The following is a 27,519-nucleotide window of genomic DNA, read 5'->3' on the forward strand; positions in this document are numbered from 1 at the left end:
GTCTGCACAAAGGCTGTTTCTATAAAGTGGGGCAGTTCCAACTTTGCAAGGACAGTCTGGTGCTTCTGACGCACAGCCTGTAAGTACGTTTTTTATATTTAAAGAATTTGCCACTGATGATTCAAACACGAGTTTTGAGCAGTGTAGAGTAGCGCTTGTTATTTGTCGTTTCTCCGATCACAAAAGCAGACTTGGTTTTATGTTTACGTGGCGCTATACGCAACGCAACGTGTAAAAAGACAGTATAAGTCATTATAATCAGTAATTATGTCCCCACTGGATGCAACAAATACCTCGTTTCCTTTAATAAAAAGAATTTAAGTGTGTGGTGTGAGAGAAAAAGAGGACAACTTGACTAGAAATAAGCCTCACTCGGTGCAGTCCAAACAGAAAATCGATAAGTCTTGTCTGGCCTTTGAGGACATGGAGTGTCATATCTACTGCAACTTTAATGCCGGAGCCACTTGAGCCACAATAACACGACTGTATAAAGAAGCATGAGGAAAGAACACTGCTGCCCGACTTCCAGCACTGATGACCAAATGCCTTCGTGCAAAGGAATGAACTCTTCAATTAGCAAACAGCAACACTTTACAAAGAAGCACAGGGCTGCAATTTGAGGACTCAAAATAACTTCAGCACTACAGACTTTTGGATGAATTATTGATCAAGACAGCTGCCAGGGAACAAGTTGTTGACAACAGTGAAATGAATCCTGTGGCATTTATGGGTGAAATACTGTTTGAGGAAGATGATTTTTTGATAGAGTTGCATGAAAAAGACCGAAATACTGTCAAAATGTAATATGTTTTACCTCAGCTATGTAAATAACAGTATAGAAATAACGGTAAAAAACACTAATTTGTTATTAAGTTTTGTTTCTTTTTATGTGTGGTCATAGAAACACATTCGTTATTTCTAATCCATCAACTTACCAGAAGGAAATGACCAAAAAGATTAGTGGCAAACACTTCCTGCAAACCAATGGGTGTGACCTTATCTTCCTGGGTCAGAATACCCTCCCCCGTGGCAAACATGCAAACCACATTACTGATGGGTAGAAAAATATATAACAATGAATTATAATCAAATCAGTATATACTATGCTATACTATATATATATATATATTTAGAAATCAGTCATATATGCTGATTAGATGCTCAAGGAACATTTCTTATTATTATCAATGTAGAAAACAGTTGTACTGGTTGTACATTTTTTTAGGATTCTTCAATGAATGTTCAAAAGAACATAATTAATTGGACACAGTAACATTATATATATATCTTTACTGTCACTTTTGATTAAAGGGGTCATATGACACGATTTCAATTTTTCCTTTCTCTTTGGAGTGTTACAAGCTCTTGGTGTATAAAGAAGATCTGTAAAGTTGCAAAGACTAAAGTCTCAAATATAAATATAATATAAAAAATAATGTTATTTTTAGCAACATCATATGACCCCTTTAATTTAATGCATCTTTGCTGAATAAAATCATTATAATTTCAAAACTTTTAAATAGGCAGTGTATATAGAAAGAAATACTGTACCTAGAAAACAGGCCTTTATAAAAGGCTTTGTGATCTACTCTGGGATTAGGCATGATTCCAGCATTGAGATACAGATAGTCCAATCTGTTGTACCTGTTAAAAAAAAAAAAGTAAAAAAAAAAGTTAACATTTTAATGTTCATTCAAAATTATATTATGTATAACATTTATTTAGCATTATACTTTAAACAGATCTGGGGCTTCAAATGTGCTAGTCACATCAAACCAAGTTCACAGTGTTTAGTGACTCCTAATCTGCTCCTAACTTTGTATAAATACATGAAAGGGAATTCAAAAGTAATCAAATTGTTCATTACATATAAGTGCAGTTTTCGGTTTCTGGCATGGATACTACAGGAGTGAAAGTTCTGTAATAACACCAAACAGCACTGACTGGTTCATGCTTACTAACTGTGGTGTACTAATTTTTAATATGCGCAATTAGATTTCAGAAAAAAAAATCGATTTCAGAACTACAGTGCAGTGCAGGATTTTTTATCAACAGCAACTTAAATTTTAGTCTGTTACTTCCTCACCATATGATATGGCTTCAAGTGGACGAGTCATGTGTATTACTAGTATGGTGCTTTTTAGAGCTTGACATCTCCTGGTCACTATAACTGTATGAAAAGCATAAAGTCCATTAAAATGATAGTGTATTTTGGTAAACAGGGACTGGGATGTCTTACTTCTGCTGGAAATCCTCAGCAGCCCTGAACACAGAGCGCATGTTGCCCACATCTAAGTGCAGCAGAGTAACTTGAGCTCGAGGGTGAGACACTAGAAGAGCCTGTCGGGCAGCCTCAGCTCTCTGCATGTTCCTACAGGCCAGACAGAGCTGCAGCTGGGCATCCTGGCTTAGTAGACGCGCACACAGGGCAAGGCCAATACCACTGAACGCACAGAAAAACACACATGCATGCAAAGAGGGTCATATGGAGTGAACATTAACATGCAGAGAGAAAAAGAGACATTATGCAACATGTTTTCTCAACTAGCAAATTAATACTAATTTCTTCCTTTCTAAGGTGTCTTTTTGTTATTTTAAAACAGAAATATTATTGAAAAATAATCTAAAAGTTGTCACTACGATGATAACAGAATGACGTTTAAAACAGTGATGTCTAGCTATTATAACTAAGTTAACTTATAACACAGTGATGCGAAACTACAAAGAAAACAATTATACAGTTTTGTTACCTGTTTGCACCGGTTACCAACACTACTTTCTTCATCCTATCTTTACATTCATACAATATATGATAAGCTACCTGTGATACTGTATTTTCCCTTCGCAACCGTTTCTAACCGTGGTATTTCACACCAGTGTCTGCGCACAGATGGAGAAGCACCCGGCTGCAGCCTGCAGATCGAGGCGGGGCTGCACCTGGGGCGGGGCTGCACGTGTCGCCCCGCCCACAACTGTTCTCATTGGTTAAAGGCGTCAAGTCCTGACGTCGCCCAGGTGCAGCCCCGCCTCGATCTGCAGGCTGCAGCCGGGTGTACTTTGTACGGCACAGATGGAGTTTGGACAGCCGCCATGGTGTGATTGGAGGTCACACTTCCATCGGCCAATCAGATGTTTCCTTTCTGTGACGTGATATCTACCCTGACCAATCCAGACTTAGCCACTGTCAGACCAGGCTAACCAATCAGGTTCAGTTCAGATTTATTTGACAGAAAACCAATGCACTAAAAGAACGATTTAAAAGGCAAATATTAGAGTACACACGTTAAAATGAATGTCTTGATACATTCTAAGCTGTACACAAATGTCCAATTCACTTGTATACAAACAACAAACACACGTTTTATTACTGTGAAAGTATGAAATACGTGCCTTTTCTAATTAAAAAATGTCTAGACAACACGTTTAAAGGTTCATCAATTTATTATTTTATGTACAGTTTCCTAACATAGCTATACAATAGGTTGATAATGGAAAATTAGGACTAATTAAAAAATACAGCACAAAGAGTAGGTTAAAAAGGATAAGCATCACTTTAAGGAAATGTTGCTATGAATTAAAAAATCCAGTTTTTCCATGCATTGTGATAAGCCATTGTCAATGTACAGAATATGAAAATTGTTCATTTCCTCTCCTCACAAAGATGTTTTATAAAGTGGAATGTTTTTGTAAACAAACTCAAAGCCTCAGAAAGGGCTGTTACTGTTTTATATGTTTATAGTTTGAAGGAAGAACATTTAATGTAAAAGTGCAGAATTATAGCATATCTATAATGCAACTTCATCAGTCATGTCAAGAATGCAAAAATTAATTTATACTTATAGATAAAATACTTTCAAACCCACAACCAAAACACTTCTTATAGACTGGCAGATATCTTAACCAACCCCAAAAGGTGCACACATTTTCAAAAATATGGTCATATACAATGACCTTACAAAAATGATTTACAAGTATACAAGTTAATTACAAAACAGATTTCCAAGTGTCTCATTTGCAGCACTTTTCACATGCCAAAACATATCGCAACTTACTGTAAACCCTCATAGTGCATCTGTTCAATACAAATCCAGTATTTATCCCACACTTTAGCAATTCAGCACCACCTAGAATATACTGTACTCTGACATAAAAGAAAAACAAACAGCTTTAAAATAAGCTTATTTTAATATTTTCTACAGATAAACAAAATTAGCTGGTAATAATAAATGTACTTACTACCCCCATTCGGCCTAATTTGAGATAAGATGAAAACATAGGACAGATGCAATGAAAATGTGAAATTATCATTAAGTAATATATCTGATTTCATCCAACTTCATGCAAATATTGTAAGAGACTTCTGTAAAAGAATTATGGCTTTTCATAGCTCATTATGCTGAAATGTCTGTTTCTTGATGCAAACGTTGTTTTGAGCAAAGAAAAAATAAGCGCACAAATTAAATGGACTTAAATAACCATTATCACCATACCAAGATTCTTTAAACAATATAACAAAGAAAAGCAAAACACTTACATAACGCAGTATGCTTAAATATAAACACAATATATAGGTAGTTGCAGGATAACACTAATATATATTTTTTTACATTTACAATTTTAATTGAATTTTTCTGATTTTGAAATTCTGTGACAACCAAATATGTGATAACCAGATAAATTGGCTTTCTGTTAATCCACTTTGAAAGTGGTCTTTGCAGTTTACTACAAAGAAAAAATAAAATATGTAAAATAACAAAATACTTTAGCATTTTCGATAAATGAGATGAAATTATACACAAACGTCAAGAGACATCAAGATAAAACCAAAGTTGAATCTGAATGTCAATTAATGATTCTTATTTACATTCAAGCTGTCTTCGGCCTCAAAATACTGAAAACAACATTAAATTGGAAATAATAAAAGGCGCATTAGTAGCCAATACCTTGTTTTTCGGCATTTCCTCTTTCTATTCAGAAATATTCTTATAGATATTTCAGAATGTTTAGAGTTATTTGAAGAAAAAAAAAAACAGTGTGTAAAATCCAATTCTTCTGTGTTAAAGGTGCCTAAATTTATTGCTACATTTTCTTTGGCCTAGTGCTGCCCAGGAATTGTAAGCCAGCCGAAGGCACTTAGTTAGGGGGCGTAGTTCAATCGTACAATATATATCAGTTTGCCTTTGCACACTCACAGCGAAAATTGCTACAGAAAAATGATAGACTCTGATCTCACTTATATTCGGGAACATATAAGTGCGTGTTGTGGTGTGTAGTTGACTGGAGTCCTGTGGGCGCACTGAAATGTCTCTGGGAGTGCCAAGGCTGGCACACAAGTGGACACTATGGCTTGCAATCCAGTAATGTGTGATGAATCTCCTGGAAGGATGGACGCTCTTTGGTGTTCCTGTACCAGCAGCTCAACATGAGCTTGTAGACGGGGTCTGGACACATTGGCGGCTGAGGCAGGTATATCTGAGAATAAGAATATACTGTTAGATATGGTACACTCTTATATAAATAAAGGTTCCAAAAGGGTGTTTTCACAGCGATGCCATAGAAAAACTATTTTGGTTTCCCCAAAGAACCTTTCAGTGAATAGTTCTTAAAGGTCACATATTTAGTAAAGGTTTTACACATTTCTGGAGTGTTATTTTATGTCTTGATGTCCTTAAGAATATATATTTGCGGTATAAGTACCAAAAACAAGTGTGTGATGTCACGTGCACTACCGCCGGTGTTGATGCGGTTGTCACGGCGACGTCACAGCCCTACTGTGCAATGATGTAGTTTCCTGACATCCAGATGGTGACTGAAGGCGGTGACTGAGTAGTTCTGACGTCACCTTTTTACGGAAGTCACAAAATGACAGCTACTTTATGCAGGCTGTGTGCATTTGACTGTGAATTGACTGTTTTGAAACTTATATGGTAGTTACATAGCACCTAGACCTCTGTTATCATGAAAAACGCCAGGAAATTTCAGTTTTGACAATATGGGACCTTTAAAACCCCATCTGCTGTGTTGGGGTCAGTTTGACCCATACTCGATTTTCAAACTATTTCAAACTGGTTGAACTATTTATTTCTTATTGAAACTATGTGAATATTTCTCATTTAGGGTCATGAATGTGCATGCAAAGGTTCACACATAGATGTGTTTAGTAAAGGCTGTACAAATTGTATTATGACTTTTGTGTTGGGGTCATATTGACCCCCCATTGGTTTACATGCAATTTGCCAAAAATCAACATTTTGTAGAAAAGACAGACAACCTTTAGTGTAGCTTGTCAAACACTAAAATATGAAATACATGAGGAAATTTAAGGCTCAAAGTTTACTTGTAATTGAGACTCTTCATCTGAATCATCCAAGGAAATTTTTGTTTATCAAGTTGAGTTTCACAGTCAAAAAATCTTTTAAAGGTTATTTTTGAATCTAAATTACTAGACTGTTACAGCACTGAAAAACATAAGAAACCCATTTTACCCTAACAAGGCTTTGAGAAAAAGACAACAAACAGGCAGAATAAGTACAAATAGCAATAAATACTACAAATAGTAAAAATAATGTTAGATACTATTTATACTTGTAGCTATTCGCATCTCAGTTTTATTTAATTAAATTTTTTTCTTAATTTTTTGTGTCAATATTATAATAATATGTGGGTCAAAGTGACCCCTGACACAATGGAAATTACACAATAAAAATAAATGGGAATTATTATATTTCTCACATATTTTACAGTTTTAGTGTCCACCAAGCTACAATAGAGGTTTTCTGTTTTTATATATATTCTGTGTTTTTCATTTGTATTTTTCATATCGTTGATTTTTGGCAAACTGCACGGAAACCAATGTGGTTCCACCCTCAATTCCAATTCCACCCCCAACCCAAAAGTTGTACCCCATTTTTGAACACAAGAAAGACATTTTTTTTCTTAGTGTGAAAAACATAAAAAACCAAAGACCTTTTTTCTACTATCAAGAACCTTTTAAAAGTAATGAAAAGGTTCAATGGATGTTAAAGGTTCTTCATAGAACCATACATATCAATACAGAACCTTTATGGATAAATGAATTGATAAATAGGATCAGTTTAATCAGATCTCATCCACCTCTCTACAAAAGCAGATAAGCGTACTAGTACCTGTCTCCTTTGATCCCGAAAGAACTCTCCTGTGTTTTCAATGACCTGCTCATCTGACAGCTGTGAGTAAGGCTGCTCTTTGCAGAAGGTAAGCATCTCCCAAAGGGTCACGCCAAAAGCCCACACATCACTGGATGTGGTGAATTTTCCCTGTAGAGGACAAAAATCATCCCGTTTCAGACTTTTATAGACATAGAATCTGTTTTTACCTACAGAAAAATAAGTCACTAGTGATTATCTGAAGCCAAAAAACACAAAAATTGTGAAGACTTTTGAGAGTACGATTTATTGTTTTTCTAGATTGTGTGTGTGTGTGTGTGTGTCTGACCAGAAGAATGCTCTCCCAGGACATCCAGCGGATAGGCAGCACCGCTCTGCCCTGGATACGGTAGTAGTCTCCGCTATACAGGTTCCTACTCATTCCAAAGTCTGCAATCTTGATGGTGTAGTTCTTCCCTACTAGGCAGTTGCGGGTGGCCAAGTCTCGATGCACAAAGTTGAGTGATGATAGATACTTCATGCCTGAAGCAATCTGTGTGGCCATGTGGTGTAGGTTACTGTAACTGAAACAGTAAAAACAGAATGTGAGTCATAACCTTGTGTGCTTAAGATCATTACCTAAAAATTCTGTTTAACAATGAGATGTTGCTTGTTGATTCATCATATTTCTGCAATTCCATACACTTCCTTTGTAATAATGTGTCCATCTTTCATAGGGATTTAAAGTCACAGTCCACCATTGTAATTGCTCTTCCAATTTCCATTGCTATACTTGAATGTAAATGTTTGAAAACGTTTGGTATCTACCTGACTGTGGGAGCATTGCTGAGGAGAGCGATCATGCCCTCGGGCTCATGGCGAGACAGGAACTGATTAAGGTCTCCATTCTCCATGTACTCGGTGATCATACACAGAGGGTCAGAGCTCATACACACCGCCAGCAGCCTGATGATGTTGGGGTCTTTCAATCGTGACATGATCTTTATCTCCTTCAAGAAATCATTCCTGTAAAGTATTGGAAAAAAGGAGCTATGGCAATTTGGCTTAGGCAAAAGAGGTTACAGAAAAAGGACGAATGTATGAATAAGAACAAATATTCATGAGTATTAAAGCAAAAGCATGCATTTGATGTTCATTAGGATGCAGTTTCAGTTATGGAAGCCATGATTATGACATTTGGGCTTGCAAACCTGGCGTTTTTATTTGCATCCGTTCGAAGCATTTTAACAGCTACAAGCACTGTTTGGTTTTCAATGACATCGAAGGAGAAGTCCTCATCCATGAAATCTTGCATGCCTTCTGCTTCACACAAATGCACCTAGCAACACGTGAAAACAGCCATTTATAGCATATTCAGATATCATTTAAATATTTGCTTTAAAATCAATGAACATACTATATTCAAAAGTTCGGGGTCAGTATGTTTTTTTAAAGAAATGAATACTTTTATTCAGCAAGGACACATTACATTAATCAAAGGTGACAGTAAAGACATTTATAATGTTGCAGCTCAACTGTTTTGAACAATAAGGCCGGGTTTCATAGACAGGGCTTAGCCTAAGCCAGGATTAGGCCATAGTTCAATTAGGACATTTAAGTAATTTTAATAAACATGCCTTAGAAAAAAGCATTACTGGTGTACATCTTAAGACAAAAACAAAGGCACTGACATGTTTTAAGATCAGTCAGTGCAAGTTTCTTTCAGTTGAAACATTTACATTTACATTTTAGTCTAGGACTAGGCTTAAGCCTTGTCTGTGAAACCGGGGGTAAGAGTAATAAATGTTTCTTGAGTACCAAATCATCATATTAGAATGATTTCTGAAAGATCATATGACACTGAAAACTGGAGTAATGGCTGTTGAAAATTCAGCTATGACCATCACAGGAATAAATAACATTAAAAAAATTAGAACAGTAGATATAGAAGAAAACAGGACATTTTTCATAAATGGAGACTGTTATTTGTTATTTGAGAACAGACCTCTCCAAACTGCCCTTCTCCCAACTTTTCTTTAAAGGTAAGCAGTTTCCGAGGAAATTCTTCCACAGCGACATCCTTTCCTGACAGCAGGTCCATGGTGAGGGCGGGCACTGCGTAGGTATTGCCCCCAGTTACACCCTGCAGGTTGACAATGTCTGCCTCGGCATAATGTGGGACCCCCTCTTGTACACTGACTGGAGGGGACTTGGAAGATGTATTTGTTGAAGCTGCAGAAAAGTAAACATAAATATACATGAATATGTATATATGATATTGCATATATATTCCATACACCGCTTCTGGAGCTCACCGGTATCATCTGAGGTCTGGGAAAACTCTGGCAGTTTGCGAACCAGGCGAGAGGGCTCTTGGTAGTCGGGTCCCAGAGGGAAGATGCGCTCATAAGTGGAGCTAGACTCCTGCTCACTGGGCACTGAAGAGGGGCTGTTGTTGTTATAGGTGAAGGTCTCACTCTGTATTGACAAACTAGCAGTAAGTTCATCATCCAGCATCCTCCGAGACACCTGAAATGAAGGATGATTTGTGAGGAAGGCTAAAAAAGGCTAAAATATAAACTAGCAGTTTGTTGTATTATGCATCTATGAAATCATATTCACAATCCACTGACAGTTTTTTTTTTTCATTCATATGAACACTACAAAAATAGCATCACCCTTTTTAGGGGTCATGCAGTAAGATTACAATAAAAGCTTGTCATAATCATACTGGTTTTATATGTTAAGTTCTGGTGCAGAATGAATGTTTTATGCAAGTAGGTCATGTGGGAACATTCTGAGTCAAAGACATAACTGTACATATAATTAGACATAACTAAAAAGGTTTTTAATGTTTTTGAAAGAAGTCTCTTATGCTCATCAAGGCTCCATTTATTTGATCAAAAATACAATAAAAGTAATATTGTAATATAGTAATATTGTTTAATATTACATTTTAAAATAACTATTTTCTATTTTAATTTATCTTAAAATTGAATTTATTTTTGTGATGGAAAAGCTGATTTTTTCACTGATTTTTTACTCGTCAGGGTCACATGATCCATCAGAAATCACTGTTATATACTGATTTGGTGCTCAAGAAACATTTCATATTATTATCAATTTTGAAAACAGTTGTGCTGCTTAATATTTTTGTGAAAACCATGCTTAATTTTTTTTCAGCATTCTTTAAAGAATAGAAAGTTCAAAAGAAAAGCATTTATTTTGCAACATTATAAATATCTTCAGTCACTTTCGATCAATTTACTGAGTCTTTGCTAAATAAATCTATTAATTTTGTTGAAAAAGCTCAAAAATGAAAAAAACATTTTAAAACTATGTAAGCTTCTGCCTGACACAGATTCTGAATACATAGAAGAATATACATGATCATATTTAAGTGTATCTCACCTTCTCAAGCATCTTCTGCCACACTTGTCTCCATAGTATAATAACAATAATGGCTACTAAAATGAAGATGATGGCAACCAAACAGCCAATCAGGATCCGAGTGTTGCTGTCATCTACTTTGTGGGTGGGGTCATCCCCTAAGAAGGGGATAAAGAGAAAGATAACCTGTTGATGAAATGACACTTCAGAAAAGATGACTGAAGTTTATTCAGATGGATTATAACACAGAAACTGCTGGTTCTCAACATATGACTGATTCAGGAGCAGTGGGAAATCTGACCTGGCTGATTGCTGGTAGGAGTACCAGTCTTGGGGGGAGACAGGGTTGTGTTGTACATGGCTGTATCTGAAATTAGGGAGCCAAAACAGTCATTATATGATGTGTAGCAAATTAGCTCAAAAGGGATATGTATATAAATTATTACAATAAATTATAATTAATTACAATTATTTATATCAGCTGCCAGAAGTAACTGTAGCAGAGTAAATATTACCATCAACTAATCTGTTCGTCCAGCGAACATGCAATGTAATGTCATATCAACTCTAAGAAATGTTGTTTTTCTGGCCACAGGAAATAACTTTCTTACAGTACTACTGCATTAGAGCATGTAGCAAGACCGGCTCGTTAAACTGACTTTGTTTACAAGCAGTGACAGAACCAAAAACTTGTGTAATTGTGCACAACATTTTTATTAACTTAACACTAACACATAACTAGTCTAACAAACATATACACACACTTAACGCATATATACATGGGGAGAAAGGGGAGCAAAAGTGAATGAATGAAACGGTTATAGAAACCAGGGAATGAGGTTATGGAAAAGGAGTCAGTTAACCACCTGAGCCGAACCACCAGCACCTTTGTAACAAATGGGTCTACCGCTTATACTAAACCTCTGTTTTGTTTGATTAAATGTACGATACTTGCATTGCCTTGGCCGTTGATTGAGCGTCCGGATGCAGTCTCAGATGAAAGTGTTGATGGTTCAACAGTTTGATGGCGTTGCAATCGAGTTCTTGCGGGCTGAAGAGTGACAAACTCCAAAGATGTTATTCTGATTTGGTGGTGGTCAGGAGAGTGGGGGAGGTCCCGCGGCACCGTGGTTGGACTGGATGGTCCAAGAGGCAAGAGAGCAAGAGCAGTAAGTGTGAGAGGGTCACAGAAGTGAGGCTTTTTAACTTCTGTGTTTGGCTTGACCAATGAAAAAGGTGAAATTTTTGGACAGACATCCCAGCAGTTTGACCTGTAGAAAACGGCGAGCAATGGAAAATAAGCAGAAAAATCAGACACTCCTCTGGCACACAATGCTTGAAGGCCGTGGTGGCTCTCTGGCATTTAGTGCATCCAGGAGTGACTGTGGTGCTGTGGTAGATGCTGTGAGGTGGTATGCTGTGGTGATGTAGGCTGTAGCAAGGTGCAGGTCCTCAAGCTTGTGCAGCAGGTTTTAAGGCAGTGTCACCTGTCATCCTGAAGTGAGCTGGTCTGGGGCAGATGGTTGTTTGTATGTGTTGTTAGCCAGTAGGCTATCCGTGGTACCCGCACTTTGGAACAGCCGGGTTGGACTCTTACTTATGACAGGGCAGGTAGTTCCAGGGATCTTGGGGGATGGTTATCGAGATTTAGTAGGATGAAGAGGGATTCACACTGATGGTGGCAGGAGGGCAGCAGGTGGTTGTTCGCCCTGTTCTACTCTCAGTCACCAGAAGTCTAAAGTTTGCTGTGTTGCTTTGCTCTTGCGGTGGAGTTGTGTCAGGTGGTGCTTTCACCTTTGGGTGTGTGGACTAGTTCTAACTGGTGCTGTCTGGCTGCTTCCGAGCTGTTGACTGAACAATGAACTTGAGGAGTTTCATGCCGACCCTGTTTGGGATCTGAGAATTCTGTTATGATGGCTTAATTTAGCTGCTGGCAGTCTGATTGGATGTTTCCTGGCTGTTGAGCCAGGAAGCGTCACACCTCTGGGCTGGAGGTAATCCAGAGCAGATAGAGTCCATCCTGGTGATTCACACTGGTCAAAAACTGCAGGCGAAAGTCAATGTCTCACAGGTAGGCGTGGACGTCATGGTCTCCTGCAAGTTCTGGTGTGAATGCAGGGATGTTTCTTGCCATTCGGATGAGGTCTTTGAGTGTCACTCCAGGTGCCGTTTGTATTTGTGTACAGGGGTAAAGATGTTTGCACTGCTGACTGTGTGATGTGCAGCACGGTGTCTTTTACTTGGTGAGTCCATTTACAGTCTGTAGGTCTGTTTCAGATCTTTCTGGACCATGTCAGAATGCTCCTCTTTAATGTCAAGTTTTGGACTTCAGCCCTGGCTGCATGCAGATGGTGTTCTAAGGCCTTGGCTCTAGCGTTTCTCTTTCTTTATGTTCCACGTAGGCTGTTTTTAACAGTGATTTTGTGTGAAACAGTTCTCTTTCCAAGCCCTGTCTGGTGGCGAGTCTCCTGAAGACTGGTGATTTTCTTCTGTTGCTCCATTCTGTCAGGGTCCTTGTATGTGTCCTGTTTCTTCCCTCGAGGGTGTGGGCCAAGGAGAAGATGATGCTGTTGCCGTCTCATTGTTCCATTCTCATAGTTCACTCCCTCCAACCCCTGGTTAGCCGATGTCCACCACGAGCATCGGACTAAACTCAGGGCAGAAGCGTAGAGAAAATGGCAAACATCAAAAGATTCAGCTGATCTCAGCGGGTATCAGTCACTGCTATCTTCATTTTTCACCAAAGTTCACGCTGCCAAAACCTTCCATAACAAGATCAACAGCGCATCAGACACACACAAACTCTTCAAAACATTCAATACTCTCCTTTGTCCCCCTCCGTCACCTCCCACCACCTCTTTAAATGCTGACGATTTTACTAATTACTTCACAAACAAAACCACATCCATCAGCAGTCAGTTCTTGGCTCGACTCAGCCAGGAACCCACAGCAAACACTCACACAGCTTACCATCTTCTCTCCTCCTTCTCTCCTCTTACAGAAGATGAAGTCTCTAAACTTATTCTCTCCAGCCACCCTACCACCTGTCCTCTAGACACATCTCCTACAAGCTAGTTCCCCTGCACTTCTGCCTTCACTCACAGACATCATCAACACATCTCTTCTCTCAGGCATTTTTCCCACCGCACTCAAGCCGGCTCGGGTAACCCCACTGCTTAAAAAACCTACACTAGACACCTCACTTGTTGAAAGCTACAGGCCCGTGTCTCTCCTCCCTTTCATAGCAAATCACTTGAACACATTGTTTTCAACCAAGTGTCTTCCTTCCTCTCACAAAACAACCAGCTGGACAATAACCAATCTGGATTTAAAAAGTGGACATTCAACTGAAACCGCCTTGCTGTCAGTCACTGAAGTGCTACGAAGTGCAAGAGCTGAGTCCAAATCTTCAGTTCTCATTCTTCTAGATCAATCTGCTGCATTCGACACATCATTCAAGTGCATGGTTTTTCCTATCGTGAATGCTGATGACACGCAGCTCTACCTCTCATTTCAACCAGATGATTCAACGGTACCTGCTCGGATCTCAAGACTGCCTGACGGACATCTCGGCATGGATGAAAGAGCATCACCTGCAGCTGATATGATTGGTCAGACTGCCTGTGAATCAAACTCCCTGCGAAGGGTCAATTCCTTTGGGTCACAAACGCTATCTTATCTGGCTATGGTGTCCTTGCTGCCATGGTAACCAGTGGCCTGGGGGTTGTTCACAGACATCCCGGCACCCAGTCTAGTTACTGGGTGAGGGGTCTGTTGGATTATTTGTTAAATACAACAAATAATAATATGTCTGATTTGTCCAGCCGTTACAGATGAGTGTCCCATTATAAAACAATTTGGACAGAGTTGATGTCTTTGCATGGCCATTTACTAACCTGACTGGAAGGTGATTTCACTGAACATCATCCAGATGTCAGAAAAGTAGTACTGGCACTTAATAGCACTGGCCATGTGATTGTAGAGTGAGACGGTGACAAAGCGGGCACTGGGATTGACATCATCCATCACGGGGCTGAATGATATGGGTGTAGCTTCCCAGTCCGACTCTGAGCGGAAATAACACACCACCTTCTGAAAGGTCTTTACCCTTTGGGAGAACATGTTGTTGCAGTGCACCTGAATCATTTGAGATTAAAAGGGAGAGAGAATACAAAGCATTATGATGGGTGTAAATTAGGGAGAGTTTGGTCATTTAAACCTTTAAATGACCCAACAATTTTCAAACACTTAATCATGTAGTTCCAGCAATTAGACTGTACTTTTAACAACACACCCGTAAACTTGCTTTCCTAGAAAGTTTATATGATTGAAGAGGAGAGTTAGTGGTGTAGGACATGACAGACATTTCTACCTTCATGGTGGTGAAGTTGCGGGTGCGGTCAAACTCAAACATGATCTCAACATAACCGTTGGGAAAGCTCTCGTTGGTCCAGCCAACATAGTCATAACCAGGCCATACATTGTAGACGTGACTGTGTGTGAAGTCATCGAGGCCACACATGCCATCCGTCAGTTGTCCAAGTCCTTCTGTCATACTACAGGGGAAAATAGAGCCAGAATACATATTTTTGGATATATAACTTCAAAGGTTTGGGGACAGTAAAATATTTCTTTTTAAGAAATTAATACTTTTATTCAGCAAGGATGCATTAATAATAAGGATGCATAAATAAAATAAAACATTATAAATAAAAATACAAAAAAAGTAGCCTGACTACTTAAAACTTTGTGATCTGTTTATACCAAATGACCACTATATAAGCCTTTATCTTATTTTTTCCCAGCAATGACACTGGTCTCTCTTGTGATAGTTTAATGACTATGAATGTGTGGATTTTTACTTTGCGGTTTTCTGGCAGCTCTGTCAAGAAAGCAAACACGCTTTGCACTGTGTCATGGAAGGTATTGTTCAGGAAGCAATGAGTCAAATTCTCCTGTGAACATTGTGAAACCACTGTGACTCTTTCCCCTCCTGGCGCCTGTTGTCATAGCAACAAGGCAATAACAGACTGGCTATAGTTAGCCTGTGCGTTTTGTGAAACTGATCTGGGATCAATTTTTCCATTTGCAAGGCATCAGGTAAACTGGTCAGTTCAAACAATACTAACTCTGAATCAGTCATCATTTTTACTACACACTCAAACTTGGATTGGTGTAAGGATACTATTGGGGGTGTACTCTGTATCTTCCTCATTACGCTCAAACTTATGAAAAGTGTACTGACCTGTAACTCATGGCTCCATCATACACGGAGTCATTGAGATAAATATACTGTCCATTGAGAGTCATCTGCTGGCCAAGTGGAGAATTATATGAAACCAAGCCATCTAGAAACAGACACGGGAGAACACCATCAAATCTTCTTTTTTTTTTATTGTCAGGTGTCCTCAAATGGAAATGTTAGAGGAGGTTCTGACATAATGCTGATTCATCCCACTGAAGAACATTAAAGTTGTCATTACAAAATGATAAAAATCTCATCTGCATTTACAATTTCCATAACAGCATATAACATATCACTGCAATATTTTTCTAATGTCACAGAGAGAGAGAGTTTGCAAGGGTTGTGAAGACTGTGTCCTCCTCAGTATCATATAATTCAATGTAGTAAATACAATGAAAATGTTAGTTTACAATAATTTATATGCGAAGATAAAGATAATTGATTTACATTCTGATAATTGGTCACTAAAGGTCCAACTACTATGATCTGATCCGATATGTAAATATTATATCAGATAGTCAAAATGATCAGCGTTTATCAGCAGTCCATTTCAGATGCTAATAGGACAACAAATGTATCTCATGCAACGTTTAGATGAACAATTTATACCATGTGACAGATTTTTGAGTGGTGTCACAAAGACCTCATGAAATGCAAAATGTAAAATTTACGGTTGTTCTCTTCTGGGAAAATAGACAAAAAAATCAGTTGTCCAAGTCCTTCTGTCATACTACAGGGGAAAATAGAGCCAGAATACATATTTTTGGATATATAACTTCAAAGGTTTGGGGACAGTAAAATATTTCTTTTTAAGAAATTAATACTTTTATTCAGCAAGGATGCATTAATAATAAGGATGCATAAATAAAATAAAACATTATAAATAAAAATACAAAAAAAGTAGCCTGACTACTTAAAACTTTGTGATCTGTTTATACCAAATGACCACTATATAAGCCTTTATCTTATTTTTTCCCAGCAATGACACTGGTCTCTCTTGTGATAGTTTAATGACTATGAATGTGTGGATTTTTACTTTGCGGTTTTCTGGCAGCTCTGTCAAGAAAGCAAACACGCTTTGCACTGTGTCATGGAAGGTATTGTTCAGGAAGCAATGAGTCAAATTCTCCTGTGAACATTGTGAAACCACTGTGACTCTTTCCCCTCCTGGCGCCTGTTGTCATAGCAACAAGGCAATAACAGACTGGCTATAGTTAGCCTGTGCGTTTTGTGAAACTGATCTGGGATCAATTTTTCCATTTGCAAGGCATCAGGTAAACTGGTCAGTTCAAACAATACTAACTCTGAATCAGTCATCATTTTTACTACACACTCAAACTTGGATTGGTGTAAGGATACTATTGGGGGTGTACTCTGTATCTTCCTCATTACGCTCAAACTTATGAAAAGTGTACTGACCTGTAACTCATGGCTCCATCATACACGGAGTCATTGAGATAAATATACTGTCCATTGAGAGTCATCTGCTGGCCAAGTGGAGAATTATATGAAACCAAGCCATCTAGAAACAGACACGGGAGAACATTTTTTTTTGTCAGGTTTTCAATAACTGAACTGTTAGAGGAGGTCCTGCGCTATGATAATGCTGAATTCCACTGAAGGACATTGAATCTGTCGTTAAATAAAATACTGAAAATCTCATCTGCATTTACACTTTCCATAATAGCATTTAACAGATCACTGCAATTATGTCCCCATAAATATAATTAAATATAGTAGCTAAAATGAAAATGTTGTGAGACATTTTGCGAGTTGTTTGTCATTTAACTGGCCCGAGTATAAATAAATAAATAACATATTAATACATATACTATAAAATAATGTAACTTTTGTGCAAACATAAATTCCATTGGTTTACATTCTGATAATTGACCACTAAAGTTCCAACAAATGTGATCTGATCTGATATGATGAATATTATATCAAAATGATTAACATTATATGAATAATATATCAAATTATATCAAAATATTATATTAAAATGATCAGCGTTTATCAGCGGCTCATTTCAGATGCTGATAGGACAACAAATGTATCTCGCTCAACATTTCAATAAAGCTGAATAATTCATACTGAATGTGACAATCATGTAACAAAGGGATTTTTGAGATTTGTCAAAGATCTCATGAAATAGTAAAATATTTTGAAACTGTGTTTCTTTTAGTCCATGTATGTATCTTTGAGGGCATCTATATGCTGGTGCACTCGTACACACTGACTCAATTCATTTTTAGCAGATTTAAAATGTAAAATTTACAGTTGTTCTCTGATGGGAAAATGGACCAAAAAAAAAAGATGTCTCATGTTGCACCACCCAGATTTTTGGTTTCTAGGGCTGCCCCCTAATAGTCAACTAACCATTAGTCGACGAGAAGAGGCTTAGTTGATCAAAATTGTATTAGTCTCAGAAAAAAAAATTCCACAGGAAGTGGTGAAGTCATGTAGTCAGTGACGGACAGATTATTGTGGTAATTACAGTAGGCCACATCAGACATCCAAATGTTCGTTTCGTTCATCGACCTCAAATAGGGCTTATCATCTGAAACATGTAAGTAGTAGCTACACTTTAATGTTAACCTAGAAAAGTGTGTGCTATTTACTTTTATTTGTGTGCACTCACAATAACAACAAAACATTGTGCTTTTGTAAAATAATGAAAGCAAACAGGGTGCGCTTTCTGCCGTCTAGGTCTCTGTGAACTTGAGCACGTCAAAAAAAATTAACCGAAACTCTGTGCTTGCCTCACAGACATGAAAAAATATATCTATAGAAAGCGAAATGTCTGCTTTTAAATTAACCAATTGAAATGGAAAAGTAACAGAATTTTCAGATTATGTAATCCGTATGAAACATGTATGTCCGCTGTGGAGATGACGAGTCGGTATCGTCGACTTCATCACTGCAGCCGAAAATACAGGAAACACTAGTTTATCAATGACTTATTATAATGTTAAGGCAGTTTTCTTGCTGTTTTTTCCCTGACGCATTCATAATCATTACTTCTGCCAGTGTGCTGTGACAAGTTTCATGCGTGCGCTTGAGCGCTGATAGGCTATAAGCAAAGGCTCATTATTGTGAATCATATGGTTTATTAATATAAATGTGCGATTAGTCGACTAATTGCTCAAATTGAACGCTTACTAATCGACTAGAAAAATCTTTAGTCGAGGGCAGCCCTACTGGTTTCATTAGGAAATATGTCAACATAGGACAGAAAATAGCGTCATGTGATTTCATTGGCCTTTATTTAAACAGCATCCTTAAAGGGATAGTTCATCCAAAAATGAACCTGTATGAATTTCTTTCTTCCGTGGAACATCAAAGAAGACATTTTGATGAACATTGGGGGCCAAACAACTTTGATTTTCCTTTGACTATCATTTTGACAAAACAAAAAATATCTGAAGCATTTAACTCAGTTCAACTCTACTTTAGTTCAACAGTTGCCAGACTTACCCAGCCACTCACATCCGTACAGTTCCACACGCATACAAACGTTCATGGAGTGATCAATGACGGGCATGAAGCGGACGAAACGTGCAATAACGGGTGGCTCCAAGTCCTTCAACACAATGTCATAGGCATTCCTGTTTCCCTCAATCACCTTCACAACAGAAAGAACAAACAAACTTACATTTAGATTTTCCACACTTGTGACATACACTCTGCCAAAAGTATGTGGACACCTAAACAGCAAACTCACTTGTGCTTTTTGAACAGTTAGCATTTCATTTCAAAATCATGCGCATTTAGTCCTCTCTAACAGTTGCAAATCTGGAACTCTTTGGGAAAGCTTTGCTGGGATTTGCTCTCATTCAGACACAAAAGTGTCAGTGAAGTCAGACACAGATGTTAGATGATGGGGTCTGGCTTGCAGTTGGTGTTCCAATTAATCCCAGTTTCATTTAGTTCAGATCTGCACACCAGATCCAGTAAATCATTTCTTTCTGGACTTCGCTGTGCACAGAGGCACTCATGCTGGAACAGGAAAGTTACATCCCATCCTGAAAAGGTTTGTCTACAGAGATTGCATGTGTGTACACTTGATTTTATGCACCTGTTAGTAATAAGTGTAGGTGAAATAGTCAAACACGTTGAGGAGTGTCCACATACTTTTGTGACCATGTCATGTATGACTGTTACATTACATTCACTACTGATAATTTTAGCTACATCACATTCAAATTTGACATGAGTTTTTAAGTTGTGTTCTCTGGAATAATTTGCGACTATTCAGCTTGCAAAACAAATTTGCATAAATAAATAATAAATAATACTACTCGCACTTGCAGAATTTAATGCATCCTTGCTGAATAAAGTATGAATTTCTACTAAAGAAATATAGTGTGTTATCATGCCAAAATAAAACAATAATTAATAACTGAATAATTTAATAAGATGACACGTGCAGCAAGATATTGAGTTCTCTATGACAGCACAGACACCTGTGTTGCAGAGTGTACCTCTTTGCCCTGCCTGTTGCGCCAGGAGATCCAGCGGCTGCCATCACGGCTGTATTTGATCTTGTATGTCTGGGCAAATTCATTACCAATGCCCCCCGCGTGACGTCCCTGAGTGCCCACCAGAGTGATGAAGTGCAGAGAACGAAGGTCTATCTGCAGGAACTCGTTTATATTCTCAGGTTCTCCTGCTATCTCAGGACACCACGCACCATCTCCTTCCTCACAGTCCAGCCTAAGACGCCAAGAAAGTTCAGAATCAGAACAGAATAAAATATACGCAAACACCTGTTTCATTTATAGCAATCTCTCTGGGTCTCTTGCCTCTGGGCTGCATCACAGACCTTAAGTCAGGATAGACTATTGAATTTAACATGGACGAAAACAAGGCTGTAATTTTCACAGCTTACAGCTTTCAAAACTGTTTGATGGACTTTTTGTCTACTGAAAGTTTTTTTTTGGAAAGACATTACATCAGCTGAACAATCGGTATCTTGTTTAACATCAGTACAACCCGCTGAACATTGTATTTCTATACTTCACATTTTCAAACCAGTCCAAAATTAAATATGACACTACTCTGATTAATGTCTATAAACTAGTCTAAAATGGTTCATTTTGGTGAAGAAGAATGTGTTGGGAACCATTAGAATCAGTGAAAATGCAGAAGTAATATATGGAGGAAGCATAATTACATCATTTTAATAAGGCATTTCCCCAGATGTGGTTTGATCCCACCAAGATAACCTGCACACTACAGCTCTTGGAAAATACTCTGTCTGTGTGTGTGTGTGTGTGTGTGTGTGTGTGTGTGTGTGCTCATACCTGCCATATTTTGCTGCATTTCAGGGCATAGCTGTCTTGATCAGTCTGCTTGACAGTTTTTTTTTCTCTGCCCCTGTAGTGTCACACAAGGCAAGCAATGATGACTTCCTGACTGGACGCTGAAATATCTTCATCTAAGATCTGGCCTCTGGACATTCCCAACGGGGACCGACACACACCTTTAAAAAAAAAAAATGTGTTAGTGTTTATATGACAAACTTTTATTTGCAAATAACACTGTAACATCACCCATCTTGCAGATATAAGTCTAAACAACTTATAAACATGCATGCAATACTTAATATTAACATTTAACTTTCATATAGCATTTTTTTCCCTATTTCCTATGCATTTCAGTGACTTCCCTTATTTGTCTGCATGAACAATAGAGATAGTTACTAAAATTTAAATAATTGTTAGCACCTGACTTTTATAAATAATATTTCATATTATAGATTGATTCATAATTCCATTAGAGAAATACACAAAACTGAAATGCAACAGGTTTGGTTGAGGTATAAGATGTTTTAGTAAAAAAATATGTCCAGATAAATATTGCTTTTTATTACAATATATCATAATTATAAATGATTAAAAAAAACAGCATTTAAAATGTCTATATTGTTTTTATTACTATATTTTTCATTTTACTATTTGAATTTAATAATTTGAATCAACAGTGGATGACTGGTTGAAATGATTTTGGTTGTTGAAAAAAAAAAAATTTTAAATCAGAAGGTGGACAAGAATAAATTAAGTTGATTTTTAAACATGCTAAAATTGACTGATTAATTTGGCCTGTGAGAAGGGATGGGTCTTGGAGAACTGTTGTGCACACAGAAGAATAAATGGCTTTATAACACCATACCACCTGCTGATGAATGGTACAATTTATATATATACTGTATATATATATATATATATATATCTGATTAAACAGTACATTTTAGAAACATTATTTTATATTTTGATTGCAATATCACATAATACTGTCAGAACAAGAGAGGATATTTATATAAACTCTCTTAATCTCTCTTAATATCTCATTTTCTTTGAGTGTCCTTGTGAAGAACCGGACATGTAAAAAAAGAAAAAGAAAAAAAAAAAGTGTACAAGGACACTCCAATTCCAAGTGGCCCCTCCATTTCAACAAAATAGCCTTTGTGATCCTGCCAGCAATAGCAAGGATAGTGGTGAAGGGCTTTTTGTCTCGCTTTTCATTTTTTTTCTTTCTCTCCTCCAAATGTTTGCTTAAAAGTCAAGATAGGGGAAACCTCAGAGGCTTGGTTTTGGCAATGACAAGCTGATATAATCCCAACAAAAAGCTCTTCCAGATGTAATAGAACGACCTCCTCCTCCCCCATCACTCACTCTCTCTCTCTCTGGCTGTTTCCTTAACACACATATGTACTCATGCTTAAATATAGACACATACATTTATAAAAGCTCTAAGACTGGGCAATATATTGAATACTCACAATATATTCACAATGATTTTTCAGGCGATATCAAATTCACATATTAAATGCCAACATGAAAGTAATATACAGTGGTTTTCATGTATTAAAATTTTTATTTGAAATGTTATATATGTAAAATAAAAATTATATGTAAGTAAATGTTGCTTTTTATTTTTATAAATATTTATAAAGTATAACTAGTATAGCTAATATTAAAAGCAACATTGAAAACATATTTTTTTTTAACCATTCTTAAATAACTATTAAATACATGGCAGTATACTGTATATATATATATATATATATAATAGTATTTATAATAGTATCTATCTATCTATCTATCTATCTGTCTGTCTGTCTGTCTATCTATCTATCTGTCTGTCTGTCTGTCTGTCTGTCTGTCTATCTATCTATCTATCTATCTGTCTATCTGTCTGTCTATCTATCTATCGGGGTTTTTGAGCATCAAAACAATAAAAGTTTAATACAGCTTTAATATTTCCATACATTTGAATGTCCTGTTAAACTTTTTTTGAGCAAAAAAAAAGAAAAAAAGACTATCGTACATCATTACCCTGATTTATAGAAAAAAATGTCATAGTGCAACGTTTATATACAAAATACTAATTAATTGTCATTAACTGTCATTTTAAATCTTTACCAACTTATCCTTCTAATCACTATGTTTGAATTGTATTAAATTGTATTAGTATGATCACTTATTATTTTATATATTTTATCAAGTACACAGGTCAGAATAAGTATGTAAGTGTTCATTTTTACATAACTGTTATGCTGAATGACGATGGAACATTATTTGACCCATAATTTGACATTTTTTCACAAAAGTTATTTAAAACATTAGACACTTGACTTGCATTTAATATGCTTTCTGTGTATATATAGAATCACTTTGTTTTATTTTATTTGATGCGGACACCAACATGAAAGGTCTCACTCTAATATTCATCACAATATTCATCAGCTTCTAATATTCACACACAAAAAGAGAAAATGTACGTACGTTTGTAATTCAGGGCAGAGTTTTCATAGCTTTGTGAATCCAGGCAAAGCAGTGTTAGACAATTGACACGAGAGTGCCACATAGATAAAATGTCTTGCAAATACCCAGTACGGTGTGGCTGCAGACACTGGGCCAACTGTGTGTTGACAAATGGTCTCACAAAGCCAAAATAAAAAAATGTTGTCCTTATAAAAATAACTTACAACTGGGTAGTAAAATAATATGCAAATATAACATAAGACAGAGCATACACAATGATAAAATCAACAAAATGATTTTGTGATGAATACCAAGTATTAGTTTAATAAAATGTATAGAACCAAAGTGCTTGAGTAAATTTACAGGGTCTGATCTAAAATACGGGCCATAAGAGATTTGTAGAGAGTTTGTACATTCACAATGTGCATTTACTGTTTTTCTACTCTCCCAAGAGTGGATGGTAACAGCCTCAGTATCAAATGGAGTAAACATTCAGCTACTGAGTCTAAAAATATCTCTCACTTTAGAAAGGTGGAAAAATACTCATGTTGTGTGAAGAAACTGTGGCTTTTGGTCTTTCCTCTCTCTCTCTCTTATGGGCCACTCCAGTCTTGTGCAGTAATTCATTGGTCCGAGTGGCGTTTATTTCCCCCTCCTGCCAACCATTTTTTTCCATCTTTAATCCTTGTGAATGGCACATTTGTTCCACCATGTCAAGGTCCAAAACCTTGCAAGCACACATATATACTAATATACTGTACATACACTTTTAATCACATGTAAACTGCTAGAGGAGGCACTTGCATGTTTTCTTTTCTTTTTTTACAGTAGAAAAAAGTAAGAGTCTATTACTCAAAAGTGGAAAAAAGAAGAGAGTAGGATGGTATAACTACAGTCTTTGGGAATTTTAAACAGAGGAAAGTTGGCAGAGGAGATCTCATAGCTACTGAGTTCGGCAACACACTTTCCAGAAGTAGGAAAAAAATGCTGCTTTTTTTCCAACGGAAATATGAAGGAGCAAAACTGATATTTAAAGGGGTTACAGCATCTCTGTCCTGGAAAGAATGGAAATTCACCACCTTCATGGAAAGCGACCATTTATACAATAATATCTGAAACACTGTCATTAACTTTTGTCATTAATAACACTAAGGTCAACTACTTGAATACCAAAATGATAAAAATGTAAATGTGAGAAAGATTGCTGCTGTGACTTATGAGCTACTGAACAACATTTTTTTGAAAAACACAGAGGCTCTGGAACGAAAAAAAAAAAAAAAAAAAGAAAGAAGAAGAAAGAAATAGAAGCTGTTTCAATATACTTTCCTGTTGTCAAAATGTCTGGTATGTATAAGCCACAGACTCCAGTCTGATTGTTGAATCCATTGTAAAAAATCATGCTTGCGCTCCTGCTACATTCAATAATAAACTCAAAGCAAGGTCACATCCTCACTCAGAGCTCACACGCAGTTCAATGAGGTTTGAGTGATGGACTCTATCCCATTACATTTCACCACTTCTTTAGCATGGTGTTCTTCCCTTTCTAACCACCAGCCTGTAAAAAAAAAAAGCTCTAAACTGAAGATTTTTTAAGTGTCTGTGATGAGAAGTAATAATATTCAGCAGCAATTATGGGATACCATGATATAATGCTAAGGCAGTGTTTCAAAGTACTGTAGTGTATTGATCCAAACTGTAAAGCAAAGCAAAGTGGGGGAAAAAGCAATGAAAAAGCCACAGGTAGATGTGCAGATGGTAATGAATATTGCGGCAATTATTTCCACCATGCCATGATAAATCTGTACGTTCAATATGAAGTGCACAGAAACCCTTTATGAATTAATGAAACTTGTCATTTCTCACAAACATGTTGTCACGTGTAGATTCCTTGTGTTTGCCTTTGGACTTTTACTGTGAAGTGTGTTCCTTGTCCTTATTGTTCCCTGTGTTCACTTCCTGTGTTTGGGCCTTGTTTGTTGTCTTGGTAACCCTTGTTAGTTGTCATGGCAATTAATCAGTCTCACCTGTTGCTTGTTAGCCCTTTGTTCTCCTGTGTATAAATAGCCCTTGTGTTTTACTTGTACTCTGACGGTCATTGTTTGAAGTTGGTTTCGTGGGCTTTCTTGTTCGCCGTTGTTTCGTTTGGCCTTTCAATAAACCCCTTGCACCTAGATCCTCCTCTTCTCTTGCATTCATTGTTCCCTGAGTTACATGTTATGTATTTTAAAATAAATAAATATTCCAAGAAAACTGAAGCTATTTTGGACCACTCAAGTTATTTTGAGTTGTGTGTGTTAAGCACAAAATTCTCATTACCAGATGGTAATGAATGGTGAGCATGTCATGATAATAATTTTGACACTATTTTCTGCATAAATATTCTTAATGATGATTCCTCTTAATACATCATTTACTTATATATGAGAATGAGACTTTATTTTTAAATTGTCATGGAAATAATGTCACAAATCAAAATCATAATGGTCCTAATAATAGGCTTAATTTTCCTAATGCAAAATTTAATTTCTTACTTTTGATTTTTGATACCCACTTCTCTCAGATACTTTCAGACCGGAAAGTAACAATCCAGAACATTCAGCAGCAGAACAGCTGAGTACAATTCTGTTATTTTTGCTTGTACCGCAAGCCATTTAAAGGCTTTTAAGCAATTCAGACTCCCTTCACATAAACCACACAGAGGGATTTTTAACAAAGCATTTGACATATTCCATGTTTACTCTGAAACAAGCCAAACATTTCTTTGTATTTTGACCAAACAAAGCGATAATTAAACAATCTGGATGGACTGGTATCCTCCTCTCCGATTCATTAAAGCACAACATGGCTATAAAAGAAACCATTAAAGAATATTATGCATTCCTTGTCGTATTGCATTGGCATGCTCCTGAACCTTAACTGCACTACAAATACAAACGTATGAGTTTTAAACACAATGCATTTTCAATTTGAATGTCAGCCTTTTAATTTCAGTCAAAGCCTTACTTTGTTCAAATATGGCAGGGCAAACTGACACATGATCAGTGGAAGGAACCAATGTCACCTTGGGTAATCAAATTCATCTGCTTCATAAAGGAACACAGCCCAATATAGTACAAGAGCACAGTGTGGTTTTCATCCTGGGGGATCCTAGAAGAAACTGTCTCTAGCCATGGCGGTAATTAGCTGCTTTCCAGACTTATGCTTTAGTCTCTACTGTACGGCTGCTCACCATGAGCTGGCTTCTGGTTTCCTTGTAAAATATAATTGAACCTCACATTGACATCACACTTTCCTTCCCACAAACCACCCATGCTAGATAGAAAAAGCTAAAGTTGAAAGATAGATAAAAGAGAAGAAGCCATGAGAACCAGAATGGAATCTGGGCATCTTCCAGAGCTTATTCAGACCTCAAACTTAGATTGATCACAACTACAAGGCTGCCAGTTTCAAATCTAGTCAAAAAATAACAATGCAATTTGCAGCATTCTGACCTTTAGAAAAACGTAAATTCATAGACAAAAAAATCGGAGATTGTTTGAGACCACATGCTGTTAGTGATACTACAATAACTGATTTCCATAGTGACTTGTCTCATACATTTTCAAACAGAGTTTTTGAGCAAACTTATGTCACCAATGTCAACACCACTGTAGCTGTTCAATTAATATAATATTGTGGACTAGTAGTTAAAGATTTGGGCTCAAGTTCCTAAACTCTGAAACCCATAAGCTATCGTTATTGTGCTGTTGAGTAAGCCATTAAATCCCTAGTTGCTTTGGAGAAAATTATCAGCTAAATGACCAAATTTAGTTACAGCTTCAGTCTTTTAATCTCATTTGTATACAGTGAAAAAAATAAAATAATAAAATATATATATATATCTACCTGGATTTACTTGAGACTTGACAGCTCCCGATAGGTAAAGCAGGATAAGGAGCGGAAAGAGCATCTTCCAAAGCTGCTTCATCTCAGGCGGAGACAGGACGTTCAT

At 37.0% G+C, this 27,519-nt stretch overlaps 2 protein-coding genes across 2 annotated transcripts in view; both read right to left on the reverse strand.

The window, feature by feature from the left end:
* Nucleotides 1-2,785, reverse strand: part of LOC107758362 (3-keto-steroid reductase-like) — a 7,374-nt gene extending 4,589 nt beyond the window's left edge. The window contains exons 1-4 of the mRNA XM_016576077.1: nt 2,751-2,785; nt 2,240-2,443; nt 1,552-1,644; nt 936-1,050 (exon numbers count right to left, since the gene is read on the reverse strand). Of these exons, the coding sequence (XP_016431563.1) occupies nt 936-1,050; nt 1,552-1,644; nt 2,240-2,443; nt 2,751-2,785 (447 nt within the window). The remainder of the gene's footprint in view (nt 1-935; nt 1,051-1,551; nt 1,645-2,239; nt 2,444-2,750) is intronic.
* A 1,897-nt stretch (nt 2,786-4,682) lies between these two features.
* On the reverse strand, nt 4,683-27,519 carry LOC107758369 (discoidin domain-containing receptor 2-like). The gene is given in 17 exon segments (XM_016576086.1): nt 4,683-5,472; nt 7,146-7,295; nt 7,474-7,708; nt 7,953-8,150; nt 8,336-8,463; nt 9,130-9,356; nt 9,440-9,653; nt 10,536-10,672; nt 10,816-10,881; nt 14,411-14,651; nt 14,887-15,070; nt 17,179-17,281; nt 19,237-19,384; nt 20,244-20,475; nt 21,066-21,100; nt 21,171-21,244; nt 27,414-27,519. Coding segments are annotated over 17 exon segments (2,610 nt in total). The 3' UTR covers nt 4,683-5,340.

Source organism: Sinocyclocheilus rhinocerous, unplaced genomic scaffold (genome assembly GCF_001515625.1).
Source record: "Sinocyclocheilus rhinocerous isolate Xijiao unplaced genomic scaffold, SAMN03320098_v1.1 scaffold2790, whole genome shotgun sequence".
Lineage (NCBI taxonomy): Eukaryota > Metazoa > Chordata > Actinopteri > Cypriniformes > Cyprinidae > Sinocyclocheilus > Sinocyclocheilus rhinocerous.